The following is a 24,352-nucleotide window of genomic DNA, read 5'->3' as shown; positions in this document are numbered from 1 at the left end:
ATTCAGCTTCCAGGTGATGCTGATGCTGCAGGTCTTAGGGCCAGTTTTGCATGGCAAGGGTTTTGAGTATTCTTGCCAATGTAACACAACAGTTTTATAAAGCCAATCTTTGTTTCAGCTTTTTCCACTGAATGTTTTCAGAAAGGCAAAGAAATGATGAAAACAAATTACTCAAATGAATATCCAAATATTATATTTATTTGAATACTAAACTAATCTGAACATTTTTTTCCCACCTATCTGGATTCTTCACCCCTCTTCTTTTTTTTCCTTTCTATTTTCATTATATTGAAAAATGAAGACCTACATGACGCAAATGTTTCTCGATTCTATTAAATTTAAACACGCTCTTTCAGCTCTGTGTACTTTGCCTAATTACTGGCAATAAAACTCAGTAAAGGGATTTAAGGTTTATGAATGTTCTACTTGGAGGAAATTGTAATTAAGGTTATTAAAGCCTTTGGGTTCCTGTGTGTATTTTAAGCAAATTAGGATTTTATGTGTTTTAAAGAGACAGTAACTCTTCTCTGCCCAATTATTCCCTCTGCATGGATGAGCATGTGTGTTCAGGGTCGGTGGTTCAAACAGTACATGCCCTACTTTGTTCTCTTACATAAATTATAGATTTAAGATAAGGCCTTTTTTTCTTTCTTAGTTCTATGTATGAAACTCTGAATAACTTAAAGCAAAAACTAAGAAATACATTCCATGTACTTTGATACCAAAATTATTTTATTTAAAACTAAATTATTTTTAAGTAATTTCTTTAAAATATTTTAAGATCAGATAATTGTTATTTACCTTTTATTTGAAAAATAGCTATGTTCTTATTTAAAGAAATAATGAGTTCATTCCAAGGTGTTTATGAAGCACCAAATAAATAAAGAAAAAATCCAATTCGATCTACGGCCTTTCAGTAACCATTGCTAACATATTTTTGCAAGATGGTTTTTCCATGCATATGTAAAAGGTAGAAATTTCCTAACACATGCTTGGGGTGCAATAAAGTCATTTTGGTTTCCAAACTTTAGTTTCTATCTTGACGACCTCATTCCCCTTAGTAGAAAATTAATTCTGGTAAATTCATGTATTCTGTCCATTAAATGTTTTTCCAGTTTCATCCCTGGATGAGCTCTAACCACTCCTTCCTCCAACCTGTTCATCAAGAATTGCCTCAAGCTCCTCAGGAGGAAAAGCCATGGAGATCCTTGTGTCATCCCCATTCTACTTTCTGCTTCTGTGTGCCATCATTGCTGATCTGTACTCTTCCATATCTAGTGGGCATCATCCCTCATGTATTCATGAGGGCTCTGTTCCTCTGTCCAGGATGTTTCTATCCTGACCGCAAGGCCATTTCCACTTTTTCCTGTCTCTGAGCCATTTCTCAACTCTGAGGGTGTAAGATAGTTCAGATAGGCTTCTGTATGACTTTGGGCTTTGGAGGATATTTCAGTTCTCTCTGCCCAGACTGTCTTGCTACTATGTCTTCTCAGCTGTCACTCTAAGCACTCGGAGTGGAGGAACATCCCCAAATACTATCACTGCTTTAGGTTTCACAGATATTTTCTGGTCTTGGGTTCCCAAACACACGAAGGCAGCACATGGCTTATCTTCTGGACTGCCATTCCCCTAAGGTTAGGGCATATGTCCCTTGGTGTAGAGATCCATCCAACAACATTCTCTTCCTTCTTCCTAACTCCTGGGGTCTTGATCTTGGTCAGTAGGTGATTGGCTCTGATAGAGTATAACCTTCTATGCTTATGCATAACATTGTTTTTTTTTCTGAGCTTTTTGCATTTCTGATTTTTGGTACTCAAAATTAAGTGTCTTCTAATGCAATAAAGTTAAAGGAAAGACAGATTTTTGTTTCTTCTAGAAGTTTAAAAAGTCTGGGAACTCAAAATTTGAGCTTTTGTATTTCTTTGAGAAAACTTCCCCTTGAGCCTGTGAATTCCATTTCTGTATCTGAGTGAAAAGAAAGCTGAAGGCTCAAAATGAATTTTAAAAAATTCGGCTAATATTTCAAAATATTATCCTATCACACATAATTGTATAATTTTAATAATATAAAATAGATGTTATGCTAATTTATAATCTTCTCCTGTTCTTATATACATTTAATATAGAAAGAGCCTGTTGTATATATTACACTGCTATGTATAATTAATCTTTGCAATCAATATTTTATACCTAATAAAGTTACTCAGAATTTTATTGATGGACATCTAGGCTGTTTACCATCTTTTAACTATTAAAATAAGTGCAGTGATGTAAAATATATGTACTTTTTCACTTATACAATTAATTCTTTTAGATTCCTAGAGATGACATTACTGGGTCAAAGGAGAACTGCAATATTTCCAAATTTTATTCTATAAGATTTATACCAGTTTGTTACCAGAAGCAGTATGTGAGACACCCATTTCTTTTTTTAATTTTTTTTAGTTATAGTTGGACATAATACCTTTATTTATTTATTTATTTATTTATGTGGTGCTGAGGATTGAACTCGGCACCTTGCATGTGCTACTGCTGAGCTATAACACCAACCCCAAGATGCCCATTTCTTAAATGCTTATCAGTATTTTTTTTATACCTTTGTTTTATTTATTTTTATGTGGTGCTGAGGATCGAACCCAGGGCCTCACATGTGCTAAGTGAGTGCTCTACCACTGAGCAATAATCCCAGCCCCTGCTTATCAATATTTTTAAAATCGGCATTCTAAATCTTAATATAGGGTGGGGTGACTTCTTATTTTGATTTACATTGTATTTGTCACTAGTGAGATTGAATATATTTTCATGTCTTTTCCAGAGGGACATTTCTTATTGATTTGCAAGTGTTCTTTATAAAAAAAAAATTACCCTTTGTAATGTTGCAATATTTTTTTTCCAGTTGGTTTCTTGGCTTATTGCGTACTTTGCCACAAAGAAGTTTGTTTTCATTAAATTTACCTTTTATTTTTTCTTCTTCAATTTTTGACGTTATCACACATCCTTTCAGGAAATCCCTTTTGGTTACTCTCTGAACATAGGCTTGAAAATGTGCAAACCACCATATGTAGTTTATTCATATGATACAGCTGTTAAATTAGGGTACATTTTACATGTTTTTGTAATCTGTGAATCAAATTTTGTTTTTTGCTAATATTACTTATGAGCTAATATTCGTTTTATGCCAACACTACTAGACTATAGTTAAAAAATTGTCATCTCATGATGAATAATTCATAATGGGAAAGTTTGCCATGGTTTGTAAGAAGATCAAGCCTCCCAGTGAATGAGTGAGTTGGATGTCCTTTAAAGGTTCTTAGACATTGTAAACTTGGGTCTCTTGTCCCCTTTGTGGAGGGTGATTATAAGAGGCCAGGCCACTTGCTTCTGAGTGAGGAGGGCCAAAAGATAGATAACAGCCAGTGATGAAGTCTGTATTAAATAGATGAACTCTAATATGGGGACAGCTGCTACTCAGCCCTGGTCATTGGTTATTAAACAGAAATATAGGCATGCCCTCTAATTATTTGAGAAAAAGCAAGAAACCTGAATAATTAGATAACTGTAGATAAAACAGAGCTGTGTAGTGCATGATTATATGTGGTAGTCTTAGGAATGCTGATGTACCATGATGACAGATTGACATTCCCAGAAAGCAGCTGATTTTTCCCCTTTTACTTTCCTCTTATGGGTGCACGTGTGTGCAAAAGTGCCTGCCTATGAATGTGACCCTAGTGATTTTTGTCTTCCACTGAGCAGAAACTAACCTCCTTGCAATGTTTATTTACTGGCTCTTTCTTTTCCCCTCTTGCTACACTTCTTTTTGGAATACATTGTTGTCAAGGTACTGCAAATAAAAATGAGAAGAATAATGAGGAGGAAACGAGTTTCTGCAGTGTCAATTTCTGCTTGTCTGAAAATGGTAGACTTGGTGATTACAAAGTAATTGCAGGAATGTGTGTGTTGGCCAGGCTTCTCTGCAGATGTGCAGCCTCACTGTACCACACTGGGAGGCACGTGATGCATTTTATCCCATTTTTTGATAAAGTTGATCTCTTGTGAAACGTGGCTTTGGCCAAATCTCTCCAGTACAAAGGCCACTTTCCCTTTTGTAAGCTCTTGGGTGATATGTTTTTTTTCCTGGTAAACTTTCACTCAATCCTGTGAGGATGATCATGGTCCTTGCCTAAATGAAATTATTTTATTTTGTTAATGATAGCAAAATGGTGAATCTCCTTATGTGGCGTAGTCATTCAAATGCAGGTGAAAGGGCACTTTACAAGACAACTGACCTGAACTCAAAACATCTCAATGTCTAGATAAGAAATGGTGGAGGAACTGTTCAAAATTCAAGGAGATTAAAGAAAGGAACCCAAAGCAATGTGTGGTCGGTCCTTAGTGAGTTTCTTGATAGGTGGAAAATCATGATATTTTGGGGACAACTGAGGACATAAGAATATAGACAACAATATAACATTATTTTATCTGTGTTAAATTTCTGAGGTCTGACAATGGCATTGTGGCTATGGAAGACGATACCTTCTCAGAGATTTGTGCTGAAGAATAGGGTGAATATTGTGATGTCTACAACTTAATTTTAAATAATTTACCAAAAAACCACATGTATTTCTTTTTATCTTTAGATCTGTGTGCATATAGACAGACATACATAGATATTAATAAAAGGGAGACAAACCAGGAGAAATTGTATCAAAAATAATCTTACTTAAAAAATAACTTATTCTTAATGACTATAAACACAAGATTTGGTGTTTTATAATAATTTTAAATTATAAGTGCTTTCAACCCTAGGTCTCTCCTAGAGTTTAAGAGTTTGCAAAGTTCACTTTTCGTGATACATTGAAAAAACTAGATATTTATTCAACTTCCTTCTTTGAATTCCTTTCATGTTTTTCAGGAATTTCTCAATATTTAAAAAATCTATAAAGATGTGACTCATTAGGCTCTTGATTTTTCTCTTCGTATGTCAGAGGTCTTTAGTCACTGAATCAACTAATTTTTCTTATTTTTATTTCTTTCATGTAATATTACCTTATGTCTTGATAGTTGGTCTTAAACTTTTCTTTTTGTTAAATGTGCTCTAAAAAGAATAGTCTGTCAAACAGAAACTTCACCTTTTTTCATGTTTATTTTGAGATTATTTGCTCCTGAACATATCTTTTTGTACATGCTGCTTAGGATGCTTGAATTCAGCAGTGAACTTCCTACCGAACTAGACTGAATTCTGTAGAACATCATTCATTTTTTTCTTTTATCAAGTAACGAATTTCTCATTTTGTAAATAACCTAATTCCTGGTCTGAGAAATTTTGGCCTCCAACCCAACTCTGTTTTCTTAAACTTTCAAATTAAATGTTCTTAATATCTGGGGTTGTGTTTCAAGGGTTATAGTGTCTGTATTTCTATATTTGATTTTTTTTTTTTTTCTTTCGGTACCTGGGATAGAATCCAGGGGTGCTCAACCACTAAGCCACATACCCAGCCATTTTTATTTTTATTTTCTGGCAGGGTATCACTAAGTTGCTTAGAGCCTCTTTAAGTTGATCAGGCTGGCCTCCAATTTGGCAATCCTCCTCCTTCAGTTTCCCAAGCTGCTGGGATTACAGGTGTGAGCCACTGCACCCAGCTCTATATTTGATTCCTAAAAGCCCATGACAATCCTATAGTTTCTGTATTAACCATTCTTTGTGGTGTCAAAGTTAACAATTTTTTGTTTTTGCTAGTTATTTGAAAAATCTGAAAGATGCATCTTGGTCTGTGTTATTGACCATTTGTCAAACATACTGAACTCTTTCACCGGAATTCCCCAATCCTGTGCATAAAGCTGTATGTTTATGCACATGCTGTTCCTTCTATCTGGGAGTCCTATTCCAAATGACACTTTCCTCCTTTCTCTTTGAGACCCATATCCTTTCTCCTCACCCTAAAGCATGGGAAATGGTTTAAAAACCACAGTACCTTGAAGGGCTCTTTCTGAACAAATTTAGGATAATAGTAATGTTATAGACAGTAACAGATTTTAATCTATTGAATGAAATCCACAAGTCCTTATGAAGAGGGACAAACATAAAAATTGGGGAGAAGGAAGAACTCTTAACACTAGAATGCCTGCTAATAGAGAAGGAATGTTAAAAAATCACCATCGACAAGCTTCACAATCATGATTGACTTAGGCAAAAATCATCAATGGATGCCAAAACTAGCAAGGGGAACTTTAAAGAACAGGAATTTTATACAGTGTTACTATAGTTCCTCACCAAATACTTTCAGAGGAAAAAAAATTGATTTTATGATATAGAAACTGGGCAGACACACCTTATAGTGATTAAATTTATTATCACTACTGATGCCTCCCAATTCATCTTATGTGTCACAGCAAAACACAGGAAAGGATGTAATATCACTTCATACATTACACCAAAAAGACATGACCAGTTGTGAGGGCCCATCAAATAGACACATTGCAAATAACTTTTCCAAAATGCAAAGCTCATGCAGAAGGACCTGTTTCAGATTAGAGATTTAAAGAGATGAAAACCTAATGCCATGTGTGACCTTGGATGAGATGCTAATCTAAGAAAAGAATAATTGAATAAGGGGACAATGGATTAGAAAAAAATATGTTAATATCAGATATTTTTGATGTAAAACAATGTCTTACTTTTTGGATGTATATACTGAGCACTGAAATTTTTAGAGATAAATGGGCTTAATGTGTATAAATTATATTCAAATAATTAAAAAAAAGCACATGCCTACCTCACACATTATAAATGTATGTGTGTCTATCTCTATACATCTGTATACACATTTGCATGCAGTTTTGCTGCTTTTGAGAGCAATCAAATTGTGTGTTCAGGGGCTGGGGTTGTGGCTCAGCAGTAGAGCTTTGGCATCAATGGATGCCAAAACTAGCAAGGGAAACTTTAAAGAACTTTAAAGACTTAGACGTTTGCTTTGCACGTGCAAGGCCCAGGTTCAATTCTTGGCATCACATAAAACAAAACAAATATTTTTGTTGTTGTGGTTGTAGTTTTATTTATTTAAAAAAAATTGTGTTCAGTTTTCCATGAATGTATATGCAGAAGGCTTTTGGCTTTCAAGGATTGGCGGGAATAGAGGAGAATCGGGGTCGGCAAGCAGTGGCAAATCCATTTCCAAATCTGTTCAGTCCATACGTCCCACTTAGCTCATCTTTAAAGTCCAGTTTTGATGATTTGAAGGGTGTTCTGAGGCTTTCTAATTACATAGGTATGCTTTCTGTTACTTCAAAGGCCCCTTAGCCAGGACAGGATCTGTCTTCAAAGACAGCAAAGAGAGTGGCCCATTTGCAGGAAATTGCATGGTTCGGGTGATTTTTTGTTTTCTTTGAACTTGTCAAATAGGGAACACTATTTAAAAAGTACTGGCCTATTACTATGTGTCCAAGCAGTTGAAAACTTTCTACTTATAATCCTGAAGACTTCTCTTTAACTTCTGCCATAGGAAATGTGTAACTCAGTTTACCCCTGTTCTCCTTTTTGATATATCAGCAGTTTTGTTTTGAAGGGTTTTGTGGGTGACATCTTAATGGTGTTGGTTTATAGGACTTACAGAGTTCTAGTTTTGTTAGGGAGGAATTAATGTAGTACTTAGTGGCTAATCATCAAAAGAAATGGAGTATTTTGCTGTAGCTGAAAACAGGAGAGGGGCATTAAGCAAATTATGAGGATAAGGCATACTTAAAATAAATTCCCACAATTTTAGCCATGATTTAGTTCATTTCCTCCCTAGGTGCTGTACTTATATTGCTTAGTGGAAAAATAAATGGCATGACTCTTGAAGTCAAAGGTCAGAGCTGCATTGAAACTGCAAGGAAAGTTTTCTTAAACTCTGATCTATTAGTTCACTTGATAGATGGAAATTAGGAGTAGTAGTAAGAATTATTTTCAGAAAGTGTGAAAGCATTCATCCTGTAAAGCACAATCCACGATGTTTGTTTTATTTTGTTTCCCCATTTCGATGCTTCTATTTTTCATTTTTTGTTCTGAATAGACAGAACCTTCTTGGAACAATAAACAGATTTCTAACTGGTATGAGGTATAGATTGCTATTATGTTATTAGCAAACCAACAAAGCAGGTCAAAATGAACTCTTCATGTTGAACACACACCATTAGTTTAAAAAATTGAGAACAAGATTACATGTAAGTCTGGAGAAGCAGTAGCAAGTCGTCAGATTTTTGTTAATATATGGGATTTTTACCAACAGTGACCTACATTGAAGATAATATAATTTTCACTTTTTTTTGTATAGTAGTGTATTCCTGTGTGATTATTGTGTGATATTTTTCAACCTTCAGTGTTTCTGTGTTTTCCATTAAGACACGTGAAAAAGTTATTATCTCCTGTTTAAAAAAAAAAAATACTTTTTCCTCGAACAATGGAACTACCAGGAGTGTTTGTTCTAAATTTTAAAACACAGCAGTAAGACCAGTGAAAGTTTCCACATCTAAAACACATGGAGTCTTTAATCTTCTTAGTTAAGATTCTGATTCTTCCTGGGGGCTGTGTTTATGACACTAAATAAGCCATCCCGTTTGTTTTCCATTTATTGTTTTTAAAAAATTAATACAGTGATGTAAGCAGGAGTTAGCAACTAGTTTGTATTCCAGGAAACAGGTGGCACAGGAGGGATAGTTGGACAACTTATACATGATGAGAATATGCATTGCATTGACTCCATGCTAACCTTTTCTCCCCTTTTAAGTAACTGGACTAGCCCAGTGTGGTGGCACATGCTTGTAATTCCAGTGACTGGGAAGGCTAAGGCAGGAGGATCGCAAGTTCAAGACAGCCTTAGCAAGACTCTCAGTGACTTAATGAGACCCTGTCTCAAATAGAAAATAAAAAAGACTGGGATATGGCTCAGGGGTAAAGTGCCCCTGAATTAAATCCTCAGTTCCCCCCCCCCAAAAAAAAAGAAAAAAAATCAATCTTTGGATAAGTAGGAAGGAAGAAGACTTTTTTCCCTCCATGGGCAGTTACAGTTCAGACACTGTAGCACTGTGTTATGGTACTGAGGAAGTATGCGAAACTGTTTTGAAATAATTTTAGCATAACAAGTATTTGAGTACTTTATGAAGCAAAAATCTGGCTCTGTGAGCATTTTTTTTCCCTCTTTAAATAATTGGATTATCTCCTTGTGTAAACATGGAACCATGTGAGAGGTGGTTTCACAATCTTTATAAATGTATATATTTAGCTCTGATCATGTTGGGGTTACCATTAGCACCAGCAGTCTGTCAACATTTCCACGGGTCTTTTAAAAAATTGTTGTGGAAGCTTAAGCCAAGTTTAAGGATGAGACATCTGTACTCCACAATAGTTTCTAGCCGTGGTTTATGGGGTTGTATGTATTCTAAGCTTTTTTTTTTTGTCATGAGAACAATTTCATGGAATAATTTCTTTTCTCTCATGAATTCAAACAGGTGGCTTATTTTATAGAATGTAGGATATGATCATTTCAAAAGATTGTATCTCTGGAAAAATGAGCAATACTCAACCATCTATATATTTTTCTAGCTTCATCAATAGTTAACATTTTAGTGTTGACAGCTGAAAAGCTTTTTATTCTAGTGGAATGTTTTGCCCACTTGAACAGTTTAGGCTTGTGATAAATGTGTTCTGATCCTTAATCAGACATTTTTCATTGCCTGTAGGAATTGGCATTAGGATAGGGATAGGCAGTGAGATGTTGTGTCTGGGCTGGGGATGTAGCTCAGTGGTGGAGTGCTTGCCTAGCATGTGCAAGGCCCTGGGTTTGATCTGTAGCACCAAGGGGGGGCGGGGAAATGGGTCAACGAGTTTGTAGGGTAGGGGCCAAAGAAGAATAATTCTTCTTTTTTTTTAATTCATTCAGTTAAAATGTTTACTAGAACTTTTGACAGATAATGGATGGTTATCAATGAGAGTCCTCCTTGACACCTTGCCTCCCTCATTTATGTCCCTCCTTCAGGAGCCAAGGAATAGTTCTTATAAGAAGACTTCCCAAAGTGAGTGTTCATTATAGGAAATGCTTTTATCATTTGGGGAACTGTGTGAGTGTGGAGTTGAGAGCTAATGATTTTCCTTTCTTGTTGTGATCTATATATAGCTACCTTTCCCCCTGGATCTTGTCTTTTTGCTTGACTTCAGGTATCAACAACTGCTTGGGAAATATTTTTCTGGATAATTTCTAAATCCCACTTATTTAATTTGGGTTATTGTGTTCTACTTGATCTTCTCATTCTGGCATTTCTTTTGCAACCTTATCTTGGTTCCTCGACTTTGCTGGGATTTAATTGGATCTCAGTTGATCACTGCATGAATATTGTATGTTTAAGTGGTAATTTTAGCTTTCCTTGAGTCTCTCTCTGTTATGAGCCCAGAGAATCAGAAACTTATGGGTGCTGATTTTAAAAAAAGCACCCACTGTACCTTGTGTTGTTACTGATATGCATTCAGAAGCTCCTTGGGAATCTCTGTGCCCCTTACTACCATGTATGCAGCCCACATTTGATTCAACTGCTAATGTTTGGGGTGAAATATGTTAAAGGGATACTGCTTTGTCTCAAGGTGAAATGTATTGGACCATAATACATTATTATTATTATTGGATTTTGCTCTAACAACTACAGAGATGGTTTGCTTTGTTGTTCCTTTCAGTCTCCTCCAGTTTGGCAGATTGTCTTGAATGTTAATGTCTGCAACTTGTTACATTGGGAGAATGTGTTAGCATGTTCTGGACAGGTCTGCAGAGCCCTCCACATTTATTTTGCAACCTTATCTTGGTTCATTGACTTTCCTTGACCTGCATTTATTGAGTATCCTCAGCTTCCCTGGGACATCTTGGTTAAGTCACACTGAAGCATTCATGACACATGCCTCGTTGAGACTTTGGTTCCTGTGCTGAGTAGAATATCCTCTGTGGCAAATCACACCATGGAATAGTTAACCATGGTTGTAAATGTCCTTCTGAAGTGCCAGTCCATCAGGTTTGTGGCTCAAATGGTGCTGGCATTGGAGAGTAATTTGGGGCTTATAATTGTGGTAATTTTCTTCATTTGGGGAAAGATATTAGCATTTTACAGTGGTTAAATACATCCGTGACACTCTCTTCGTATTTTAAAATCTCGTAGTTTCTCTTAGTTTTGAGTTTTTGTGAAGTGAGCTATGTTTTAGTATGGAAAGCAAAATTATCTGATTAGACACCTTTAATCCTCATATAATTCATCATAACCCTAGGTAAAGTATGAAGACACAAGTATGGTGTGACTCTACTTTGTGTACCACCAGAGAAATGAAAAATTATGCTTCATATGTGTACTGTGAATTGAAATGCATTCTACTGTCATGTATAACAAATTAGAACAAATAAATAAAAACCTAAATGAAAACTGAAAAACAAAAATATCGTATGAGTCAGTGATCCTACTAGTGGGTATACATCCAAAGGAAAAGAAATAAGTATGTGGAAGAGACATCTTTCATGTTTATTGCAGCACTATTCACGATAGCCAAGATATGAAATTAAGTGTTCACCAATGGATGACTAGATGAAGAAAATTCTCTCTCTCTCTCTCTCTCTCTCTCTCTCTCTTCCTCTCTCTCTCTCTCTCTCTCTCTCTATATATATATATACACACATATACATACACACACACACACACACACACAAAACAAAGTATCATTCAAAGATAAAGAAGAGCAAAATTCTGTCATTTGTGGCAACATGGATGGAACTACAGGATATTATTTTAAGTGAAATAAGCCAGGCACAAAAGACAAATATTACATGTTCTCTATGTCGAAGCTAAAAATGTTGATCTCGTAGAAAGTAGAATAGTTGTTACCAGAGACTGGAAGGGTAGAGAGGAGGGGAATATATGGAAAGATTGGTTAATGGGTACAAAATTACAGGTAGATGGGAGGAATAAGATCAAGTGTTCTATACCACTGTAGGGTGACCATAGTTAATGAGAATCTGTTGTATATTCAAAGAGCTAGAAGAAAGGATTTTAACTGGCCTTACGCAAAGAAATAATAAATGTTTTAGATAATGGGTATATTGGAAAAAAAAGAGAATATTCGTTTCTAAAGGTGATAGCCATATTTGGGGCTAATGTTTGGAAATATTATTTTTTACCGAAGAATACTTCTAGAGATAATTACACATTTATTCTTTCATTCCTAATTGGCAGAGGTGGATAAAATGTTCTTATAAGTGACATTTTTAGATAACAATATGAACTTTGCAAAGCTAGTACTTCTTTGGAAAGTTAAAGCTTTAAAAGTTTTGTATTTAAAACTATTGTTCTCTAGTAAAGAACTCACGACAAGAGATTCTGAGAAAATATGGTTTCATTTTAGAGGTTCTAAAATCTTAGAGTTTTGGGCCCCAAATTTGCCCTTCATTATTATGATTAAAATTTTTTTTCTAGATTAAATTCATGTTACATTAATTCAGCTTCTCTAAAACATTAATGGACATTTAGAAACTGATATCTAAACCTTTATTAACATTTTGAATTTTAACATTTTCTATCTAGAGCGTGAACATATAATGGTGAACACCTAACATTAAAACTTGGCTTCATGGTAACAATCAGATCACATGTTTTATGATGTAAAAATTAAGCTAAGTATCCTAAGATGGGCATTTCTCATTTTGGTCAATTCTCGTGTAGATCATTAACTGATGACTTCGATTGCTTTTTTGAATTTGTGTGTAATAGTATATGTGTTTTAAGATTTTTATACCAATGTTGCCAAGTTCTATTGGGGAAGATCTGGTCCTAACTTGGTTTGTATAGGATCCTACACACAAGTTCCTTGTTACTTGTGCCCACCCTTTGTTTGTTTTTAACAAATATGTCTTGAATTTGGGATTAGACAGAGACATTTTAGCAATTTTATGATAAGTTTGATTGAAGTGAACACTAATTGTTGATTTAAAAAAAAAATCTCTTAAACTTACAACACTCTTTAACCAGCAAAGATGGAGGGGAGGCTACGGTGCCAAACGTGCATTGTTCAGTCACATTATTTTCAGAACTAGAAATGTGTACCTTTGTCAGAAATGGATGCCTTCACCTAGAAGGAATTTAGATTTCTTCTTGCTTGGCAAGGTCTAAATCTAGCAATAGGAGAACACTTTAAAAATCTGTCAAGTGTATATTGGAAACAGATGGCCATTCAACACCTACCTAAAATGCTCTGTGAGATAGAAATGCAGATAACTGGACTGACTTAAGGGATCAAGCTTTAAATATCAGGATTCATTTTAAGAGAACACAAATCAAATAATTAGAAGAATAATGAGTTCTAATTGTTTCTCTCATGATAGAGGTGGTGGTGTTCCCTTATTTCTGCCTCATGATTTTTGTTTTCAAATCCATGCATGCATTCTTTGTTTCCTTTTTGCAAGGGGATATATGGGTGTTTGTGCTAGAATCACTGTCTATCACAGGATTTTTAGTGTTTTGTGTGACATAGTGCATCTTTAGAATTTCGGGTGGGTCTAGATTTAGAAACGTGTTTTGGTTGGAAGGATGAGGCTCTGGATCTCAGCAGGCTTCAGGGTTGGAAGGGTTGAAACTAGCAGAGAGAGCAAATAAACATGGTCATCAAAGCTGGGAATTAATATCTGTTTGTTCACCTGCACATTTGAATTAAATCTTACAGCAATAGACAGAGCCATTAGACTTATTAAGATCCCGATAAAATAGTTGTGTAGAAATGTCAATCTTCCCTGTGTTTTGCACAGATTCACATAGTTACTATGTGGTAGAGGAGGCTCTTGTTGAATTGCTACTAAGTCTATTAAGAGGGGTCCACAGAGTTGATGATGGACAATGGTAATTAAACTGAAAAGTAATTGAGATGTGGGACAAGAAGATTCAAAGTGCAAAGATCACTTGTGCTCTTGACCCTCAGCAGTGAGTGGTATAACAAATGACTGAGGATTGGAGGAGGCCAAGAGAAAGCACTTAGGGTGGGTGTGGCTCTCATCAATGTGCTTTAAGAGACATCCTTGTGTATAGGGTTATAAAGATACCTGAGATAGGGACTTGGGTAAGTGTTTCCTAATTCATTTTCATTGTTTAAGTCTGTCGAGGTTCAAGTACATAAAGCAATGCTTTTAATGGTTTTAAGAATACCTTTTTAAAAATAAATGTAGGGCACAATTTGTTGACTCTGAAATCCTTGTGGTCAGGATGAAAGTTGATGTCTGATACATAAATACAAAACAAAAAAGCCTTTAATTTGTGTTGATTCCTTTGGTTCTGTAATTGTCTTTGCTCTATACTTCTTAGTATGGAGCGTGATTTATGGTGATACAGGGCTCTTGGCTTAACCTTTAAACTAAAAGTAAGTATAGCTTCAACTTAGTTTGTGATGACTGTGGGCCACAGAACCTTCTTCTTAAACCATTCTGCTCTGTATGTAAACCTTTCAAGTTCTCTTCTCACTTCAAAGCTAGGTCTGGGATTTGAATAACCTTGATGCTGCTTTTTTTCAAATCTGTAATTATGTTTAAGAGTAAGAGGTAAGCAGCGACTCCTCACGCATGTTGCAGAGGGCTCTGTAGTGTGACTTTGATGTAGCTCTAGCCTGCAACTGACTTTGCTGTAGTTTCTCAACTGCTCACATTTAAGGGACATCTCTTTCATAAAATAGTTATATTGCTTTTCTAAACACCATGCCATAGAATCTTTGTGCCTTTGTTCCTCGGAACATTCCAGTTTTCTTTACCCTACCAACCCCTCCAATTTTTCTCTTTCTTGAAACTTGAAATCCCAGTTTTGGGAAACTCACTTCCTTATACTCTGTTCATGATACCCAGAATAATACCAGAATAAAACCTCTCCAGGAGACAGCTGGGAAATGATAGGTAGTATAGGATTATCTGGGAGAATCTAGGTGAAAGTGCTTTATCCATCATAATTATCTGGTCAGGGTAAAGTATAGGAAATACAAAGGAAGATTGATTCAGCAATGGACTGCTGAGAAAAGAGGCAGGTGAGCCTGGGGTCAGACTTCACAACTGTACAAGTGAGAAGTAATAAAGGTCTGAGATTTGAGCAGATTAGTGGAAACCACAAGAGTGAGGTTTGGAATAAAGTCTTTAGGAAGTATTATTATGATGGAGACTAGCAGAAGAAGAAACTTGGAGCAGTCTTAGCTATTGAAGGTGTGAGGACTGGAAATTGAGAATGAGATCTTAAATTGAGGATAAGAAAACTGGTTGCAGTTTTCAAAAATGTGGTCTTAGAGATCATTGAGTTGGGGTAGTGGTAAGTAGAGGTAGTAAGTAAAACTACCACTTTCAGGAAATAAAAAAGTCACATTGATCTGGACCATTGCTATAGAAACATGATTTATAGCTTGATTGAAATTGAGCAAGTTATGACCTTTCTACAGTATGATTGCATTTATTAAAAATGCAAATTACATATTGTGTATATGCACATGAATATAAAGGGATATCGAATAATTGCATTTGAAAAGGTGATTTTCCATCTAACTTAGTTCTCCAGTCTGCCTCCTGCAATTGCAGGTTTACTGAATTAAGATATTAAATCAGAAATATGTGAAAATATAGAAAAAAAATCTGTAGCACTTACTGATCATGTATTACTATTACTTCATTTTTTTCTTACATGCTTTTTATTTTTATCTTGTTTTTTGGTACAGGTCTGTGTTTTCTGGTTACACCACTCTTTTAGTCTGCCATTCAACTTGTGCACAATTTTTTAATTGGGTTTAGAATTTTTATTCATTGTAATTTTCATATTATTGCTTTTTACCTGTTATTTTTAGTCCTTTATATATTGTATAGATAATCCAAAGATGTTGGTTTAAAAGTCTCTTCTCAGAATGACTCTTTGAGTATGAATTTTCATTTTTGTAGAGATGGATTCTCTCACAGATCAAGTGGATCTGGACAAGTTTTTATGTGACCTTCTTGATTTTAGGGATCCTATCTTCTGTGATAATTTGGCTCTCACACCTGGATGTCTTGCAGGTTCTGGGTTTCTGCTTGTCATGGGTTCTCTCTCTCCTGTGCTCCTGTCCTCCTCCCTGAGTTGGAATTCATTTCTCTGGACACTTGGGTCAGGCTACAGTTGCAGTACCTGTCCTGGACAAACAGCTCTCGACTCCTTTGTGCAGTCTTGTTGTGTTTCCAAGTATAGTTGTATTTTAATCTTTTAAAGATTACCTTGCAAGGGTGAGAATATCTTATTTAGTACTTGTATGTGAGTAGAGCAGAAGGACAAGACTTTTGACCTTTGACCATGATGTTCTGACCAGAAGTCTGAGCATATTCATGTTTCAACATGTTTTCTTTTTGTTTTTCTTTTACAGCTAGTTATGTATCAAATCCCATTTGCAAGGGGTGTTTGTCTTGTTCAAAGGACAATGGGTGCAGCCGATGTCAACAGAAGTTGTTCTTCTTCCTTCGAAGAGAAGGGATGCGCCAATATGGAGAGTGCCTGCATTCCTGCCCATCAGGGTACTACGGACACCGAGCCCCAGATATGAACAGATGTGCAAGTAAGCATTTGACTTTCACATTCTGTTTAACTGGATATATGCAACTTAGAGGATGAGCTCAATTGAAAACTTTGATTTAAAAAATGTACGTTCGTAATAGGGTAGAGAATTAGTCTTTTAAGCCCAACTTTGAAAAAATTAGTGGGGGTGTGGGATCAGAGAACTTTTACTTTATATTTTGTATAGAAATCTATTACAAGGCCACATGCTTTTTCTTTATTTAGTTTAACAGTATTTTTTATCATGAAGTTCTCGGGCACATGCTGGTTAATCTTAGGAGTACATACTCACTGCTTATAAACAAAACAAAAAAACCAAAATATACCACTCACCCCCCCCCCACATCCCACAAAGGAATTTACATACTTTATACTGAGAACATTCTCTTTGGTTGAGTTTCTACAGCTCTTTTTATCCTTTTATCTGAGTTTATAACACCTGCATTAGTCTTATCTGCAACTAAATATAAGCATTTTGGGTTTCTGTGAAACACCATTAATGATAAAACATTTAGTATAGTTTAAAATATTTGGAGTTCTAAGTTGAACCACTATAAAAATGGTTGCTAATTACATAAGAATAAGGACACAGCTGTTCATATTTTAATCTAAAACACTTCTAGAATGATCTTCTAGATCAACAGCCAAAATTGGATTTTAAATAAAATACCAAAGGAACAACCCTTTCTCAGATTTTGTGGGGAGGAAGAAATGGAGAAAAAGAGACTAGGGATTGAAATGACAAATGAGTAAGCGTTAAATTATAATTTACTCCATTAAGTGCTATTAAATTCTTTTCCTATCTGTCTCCTATCAACACCATGTGGTGGCCTTATCCAAGCACAATTATTTTGGAAAGAGGCAGAACTAGAAGGGGGGTGATTAAATAAATCTTAAGAAAGGAACTACATACATTCAAAAATAATGTGTTTGGGGATCAAGTCTCATCTGCCATGCTATTTGGCATGTTGGCACAGCAGTTCTGTGTCATAGGACTGGTCTTACATCATTGAACATATAGTGTCCTTTGTTGCTGCCTATTAAATATCCTTTTTGTCTCAAATCATAGTGACAAGCAAAAATGTCTGAAACATTTCCAAATGCCCTGGAGTAGGAGAGCAGTACTATCCTGGGATAAGAACACTGTACAGCATGCGCTTAGCACAGGTGTAGTTAGGACTGGGGAGAAAATGGAGACCTGAGTACAGCTGATAAAGGCTTTGTGTGCCAGCCTCCGGATTCTGGACCTTACCCTGGGCACTGAGCTGGCAGTAGAATGGAGATGGCTTTATTTGAGATAACTGTAGCAGAAGCGAGGAAGATGAATTGGAGAAAGACAAAAAGTAGAGGAAGGCTATGGTAGCAATCAGATTAGAAATCTTGTTGTGAAAAGTTTGTAGATGATGAGTTCTAGGGGAAATATAATCAGTGGGATTTACCAATCCCATGCCTGGTGGGAAGAGGGAGAATCAAATTTTATCCTAAGGTGTCTAGCTAAGTTGACTGGGTGAATAGTAGCAGAAATATTTAGGCTTACAGAGAATTTAGATTTATCCTCATTCATGGAATTATTTGAATTGTTGGAGGGACACTAATCCCAGAAAGCATCAATAGATTGTCCAATTTTTGCAAATATGTACTTTGTTCTTAAGGCATATGATTGGGACCAGCTGATCATGGGGGCACCTTGAAATAGTTTTTTTTGTTTATATTGCTTTAGACCACGTATGGGGGGATTGAGTCCATGAATGTGCAGTTTTCACTCCAGGCCATCAGTGCACAAGGAGGAAGAGGCAAGGCTGTAGATGGGTTGAGGTGTTTATCCTGGATTCTGGAACTCATATGTACTAGGTGTGGGCAGCACATGGGCCATACAGTGTCTTACTCAGCTGGGGTCATTGGAGAATGAAAGGAGCTGTGGTTACTGACTTTATAGGGGCATACAGCATAAAGCAGGACTGTCCTGGGCAAGCTGGTGTGAATGTCACTTCAGCAACACTTTTTGTACATTATCAGAGTCTCTCTTAGAGAAATAATCTAGTGGGTTAATATGTACATATTGACTAAGTTGATCCCTTTTCTCAGAAATGGAAAAGAGTCGTGACTATGAATCAGCTTTGGAAAAAGTCTACATGTGAGAGTGGGCTTGCTATGGTTAAACTTAATGCGCGTGAATGCAATCAGGGCTAGAGTTTACTGACCTAGAGGAAGTCATTACCTATCTGGCACAACCAGGAAGTTCTTATTAGCAAGACTCCTGTGAAGCAAAGTGAAAATGGAAAGTTATTTTTTAATTCTCAGTGTATGACTCTAAACAGTATGGAAAAACCATAGTCATTCAATTTTTTCATATTTTACATATTTTGCAGATATTTGTATCCTATTTAGAGGACAAAAATGATTTAAATTGGAAAAATGGTCCTACACTTACAATTTGAATTCTTACTTTTTGTTTTCTCAAAGAAAAAAATAGACATTGCTCAACAGTAGAAGAGAAATTATACTGTAAGCAACAGTAGCTTAGAAGATTCTACAAAGAAACTTGCTCATCTGTTTCCTATCAGTACATTAAGATTCCTACCATAAAATATTTGTCTTTTGGGACTGAGGATATAGCTCAGTTGGTAGAGTGCTTGCCTTGCATATATGTACAAGGCCCTGGGTTCTATCCCCAGCACCACACACAAAAAAAAGTATCTTTTTTCTAAAGGAACACCTGCTCTATGAAATGCTGGTTGAGATTGGCTTCTTCGTACATACAGTATGAAGCTTATAAAATTCAAACCTATTAGTAAAAAAACAATCCAGCATCCATTGAGGCATGCTGTGACATACTAATAGACACTATTGTTGTCCCTATTACTATGTTAGGTGATTTCTCATATTTTCTCTTCCTCATTCATTGGTGAACTCATTGACATAAAAAGTCTTCCTTTTTGAATTGTTATACAGGTACCTTGTATAAAATTTGGTGTATAAACCTTTATAAAAAGCAAACACAAAAATGAAGTACTCTTCAAAAATAACAAATTTAACATTTTGGCTTTGTCCTTGTCCTTTTGTTTCTATGTGTGTTTATGTTCCCCTCCCCCTAAATGTCATTGTGTTATGTAGTAGTTTAAGGTCTACTGAAGTGATTCTCAAATGGAGCTGACTTAGTAATTTTTAGCTGCATTTAGTAATATTTGGGAACATTTAGTAATGTTTGGAGACATTTTCACTAATATTAAAACTGGAGGGATGCTACTGGTATGTAGTGGGTAGAGGCCACACATATGCTGCTAGACATTTACAGTGCACAGCACAGCCCCTTGAAATAAACTTAAAATGTTTATAGTACCAAAGGTGAGAAAGTTTGGTCTAGTGGAAAAGATTGATAATCCATTTGACATAGCATGTCATAAAATGCTGCTAATTATTTAGCTTCTGTTCAGTGACAACATCTCTGTTAGATGTACTTTTTCTCACATTTTTTTAAACAAATGTGCAAAACAGGTTATGCATTTTTATTTCCTGGATGAAGTTACCCAAACTGGGTAAAAATACACTTTCTAACAGTTGGGGTAGATTGTGGCAGAGAAGGGGATGGCATGAATGGTATGTGGGTGTTTATAGCATTATTAGGATGAAATCTTATCAGTAGAAGAAAAAAGTGTGAATGCATGGAGAAGTAGAACACCATCTGTTGCTAAATAGAAAGCAAATGGTTGAGTACAACTTCACTGTTTTGCCCCAGATGATACTCAGTCAGTTGGGTAGAGGCTAGAGCATAACAGGTGTTAGGTGATAAATTTAAGCAATTGGAGCACCTTCCTGAAAGCTGCAGATAGTCAATGAAGGATTTTAAGTAAGCTAATGGTGAAGTTACCGTCTTTAGAGGCATTTTAGTTGGGCAGTATCAAGGAGGAGTTAAAGGAGAGCCAACCACATAGGCAGTAAGATCAATAAGATAGGTTGAAATAGTAAAAAAAAACCCCAAAAAACAAAAAACAAAAACAACACCAAAAAAACAGCTGTCTCCTCAGAGCTACCTGGCCAATTCACCTGAAACTGTAATCTTCTCTATTACAATATTTCCTTTCTTCCTTTCCCTATTTGCCCATTCTTCCTGTTCCCTTCTCTACTTCACTTACTCTTCTCCTCTCCTTGCTTTTTAGTCTTGTCAATTGATTAATATGTTATGTGTTTGACTTGATTATATATTGCATAACTCTCCCCTTAGGCTTTAGTCTTTTTATCTTTAATTGGGTTCTTCTTAGGCAGATTAATGTCTGGCATGTAGAAGATGCTCCATAAACACACATTGAATGAATACCTAGAGTGGGAGATACACATGAGGGAAAGGATAGAGAGATTGAGGAAGTATTGATAGGACTTGATCAACTGGAGGATGATGAATAAAGCAAAGGGGGATGCTAAGATTACTCCTGGTTTGGGAGTGACACAGTGGGATTTATCAAGGCACAGATTTTATGAAGAAGGAAGAGTGGACTTCTGGAGAGGATGGTGGAGAATATTTGATTTGGGACCTATTGAGTTAAGCTAAGAAGCCCTCCTGTTGACACTCTCCAAAGGACAGTTAGATGTAAGAATCTGGAGCCTTCTGAGGGGATATGAACCGACTCATTGGTACAGTGAGTGAACAGAAAATCGACTGGGGTGGGGAAGATTTTGAGGATTAAACCCCAAGAATGCTGACATTGAACTTTCTTGTGGAAGATAGTTTTTTTTTTTTAATATACTATTTGTAAACAAGAAATTACAGAAGTATATATCATATTCTGGATTCAGAATACTTTTAACTATTTCTGGAATATTTTATGATTCTTCCCTTATGAATGTGTTTAGCTAAGATAGTGCAAAATTCTTTTTTTTTTAAATGAAATGACAGATTTAAAAATCAGTAATTTTGAACATATAAGCAAACCCACAGTTAAATATAACCATCCTTTAATTTTTGAACTCTGAACCAGCATTTTGGTGTTTTTAGAGAATTACTGTGTGTCAAGTTTAAGTGCTTTCAGAAATATCTGTCATTCTTGAATGATGCATTTGAATCATCCATTTGAAAAAAAGAAATTAACAGAAATATGTTTAAAATGTTTTTAATAAAATCTGGGCAACTGCTGACTGTAGATACAAATATTATGAATGCTGCAAATTCTATATAATTCTATACTCTATATAATATAATCTATTAGAGGTCTGTAAAGATGCATATTTATAACAAATACACCAATATAACCCCAGCATTTTCAGGATTACAGAAGTGAAGTTTAAGTAAAGGAATTTTTTAGATACCTGTAAATGGACTGAAAAATCATCAGGTTGTATGTAAAATGGATACAGAATTAGCTAACAGTATTGCACAGCACCATTACATAAAGAGCTGTGAAAGCACAACAGATAGGGTTGGTAGGTTACAAAACTATTAAAGGTCAGAGAGGGGAGAAGTTAGTGATTAGGATAGAATGGCCTAAACAACTGTGGACTTAGTTGTATTCTTTCCTCTCCTCACCACTGAGCCTAGGTGGCTAAGTGGGAAAAGTTTAGGGGCAATCCAGGATCAAAGGAGATGGATTAGCTTTACGAGCCAATGGGTCACTACTGAGTCATTGATAGGAAACTAAAGTGATATGTTACTGATGTGCCAAATTAAGACAATAGATTTCAAGTTAAAGTACTGTATTCTGATTACACTTTGACAAGACGCATAGATCATGAATTGCATTAGTGATTTTACTTTCAGTTTTGCTCTTTAGAAAATGTTTGAGGAGATGGGTTCAAGTCTCAGTGCCACATATAAATAAATAATAAAGATCCATTGACAGCTAAATAATTTTTCAAAAAATGGATTAGGACTACAATCTAGGAACCCATAGTCTTTATTTTGGAGTATAGATAGGATTAGAATTAAGGGTGCCTAATGGAGAAGAGTACTTATGTAGCTTTCCCTACAAGTTCAGCAGGTATTTATTCTGTGAGGAAAAGGGGGGGATTTTCTAGGCTGCTTAATAAAGCTTGTACACTGAGCAAACATTTACTGTTATTTACGTACCAGGAAAAGGCAGTGTTTGTTTCAAGAAAAAGGGAATCCAATATGATAAGAATGATGCAGATCCATTAGGGGTATTCAGGGAACTTCTAGGGGTCAGCAGACCTGCACTTGAGAGTGAGTGCATCTTGAGGTCACCTGAACAACCTTGAAGGAGGAGGATGGTGGGCAAGAGCATGAGGGAAAGGGCATTCAGCGCAAACTCAGCTGTGGGTTGGAACATAAAGTTTCAAAAGTGGAAACTTGGAAGATGAGGATAGAGGATCCCCAACCTAAACTGCGAAGACAATTAGCTTTCTTGTTTTAGAATCTCCCCAGCGGGCAGCAGAGACAGAGAGTTGGTGTGGAAAGTGAGTAGGAGTGTGTTTCTTTAAACCCAGGGCAAGAATGAGAACTTCAACTGAAGCAGTGGCACTGGAGATGGAGGTGGGGGGAAGAGATGAGATGAGATAGAATTAACAGAAGTTGGTGATTTCATTGGAAATGGACATGCCAGGGATGAGACGATGTAGGTTTTTGCTTTTAAGGAGTGTACAAATACTAGAGAGATTCACTGAGAGGGATTACATCTCTGATGAGGGTTAGGCTTATTTGATATTATCAATTTTTGGTTCTGATTGACAGTGAAGGTAGTTCAACTTTAGAAACACCGAGTTCAACATGACACACTTGTGTAGAAATGTGAACTGGAGAGTTGGACACCCAAATCTTTTAGACAGAACTCAGTAATGGTTTCCTTATTATCTTGCCCTATCTCCTGGTAATACTGATTGTGGATGCAGATAGTACCAGGAGTATTTATTATACTTAGATGCTTATCAGGGTACTATTATGTGGTTAAACTGATTCTGGTGGGAATAAAATTGCCATGTCATACAGCTGTGGCGCATTAGTTAATCTTTCAAGAGTGCTTTAGGTAGAGAAACATATGTTGGGAAAACTATTTCCCCATCCAAGCAGTGCCAAACAGAGCCACCCTGCATTTTGATACTTTCATTAGGAAACTCTTCTGCCAAACGTTTGTTCTGCTGTATTTCTTACTGGTTGTAACCTTTCTTCCTCACTGCTGGACTCGGCAGTCTTATGTTTCATCTCATTTTTATCATTCCCAGAGATAGGGATTGGCTCATTATAGACACATACAACCTGAAACCTTTTCATGCTAGAGTGAGGTATTTCTCAAAGTGAAGTATCAAAGTTACTTATGAAAACGCCATTTGGGGATCCCACTCCTAGAGTTTCTGACTGAATAGATCTGAGATGGAATCCAAGTACTTGCATTTTTAACAAGTTTTCAGGTAATGCTGACAATGGCTGGCTCAGACTGCACTTTGAGAATTTCTGCTATAGTTTAGTTATGTTACCACTGCCCCTCACTAGTGATGGAGTAGAAGACTTTGCATTTAGATGATGATATGTTTTGGTAACTTCTAAGCTTGGGAAGATATTGTGAGGAGATGTGGATTCTTCCCCACCTTTCTCATGATATCACTATCTGTTTAGAGAATCTGAGTTGATCATGATAGAATGCTCTAGAATGACTTTCAGAATAGAACTTTTCTGTACCTGTCTGTCCCCTCCTCACTTCTTTTAGACTCCTCACTCTCTCATAATGTTTCCTTCCTACTCCTTTAAGATTCCTGCCATTTTATGTGTTCTGATACATATAATATTATAATTTATAGAATCTAATCCATTTGATTTTTG

The 24,352-nt window shown here is 36.1% G+C and overlaps 1 protein-coding gene and 1 non-coding gene across 4 annotated transcripts in view; one reads left to right on the top strand and one right to left on the bottom strand.

The window, feature by feature from the left end:
* The window catches only part of Rspo2 (R-spondin 2), a 132,196-nt gene that overhangs the window by 50,336 nt on the left and 57,508 nt on the right, over positions 1–24,352 (top strand). For 2 of the 3 annotated variants that reach the window (XM_076836251.1, XM_076836250.1), the window contains exon 2: positions 16,403–16,591. The exons of the other annotated variant lie outside the window; for it this stretch is intronic. In XM_076836251.1, the coding sequence (XP_076692366.1) occupies positions 16,403–16,591 (189 nt within the window). The remainder of the gene's footprint in view (positions 1–16,402; positions 16,592–24,352) is intronic. 3 annotated transcript variants of the gene reach the window in all.
* On the bottom strand, positions 6,897–6,960 carry LOC143382459 (U7 small nuclear RNA). The gene has a single exon (XR_013089004.1). It is a non-coding gene; the product is annotated as a U7 small nuclear RNA (small nuclear RNA).

Source organism: Callospermophilus lateralis, chromosome 16 (genome assembly GCF_048772815.1).
Source record: "Callospermophilus lateralis isolate mCalLat2 chromosome 16, mCalLat2.hap1, whole genome shotgun sequence".
NCBI classification, from domain to species: Eukaryota; Metazoa; Chordata; class Mammalia; order Rodentia; family Sciuridae; genus Callospermophilus; species Callospermophilus lateralis.
This window is presented reverse-complemented; position numbering and strand designations above follow the sequence as displayed.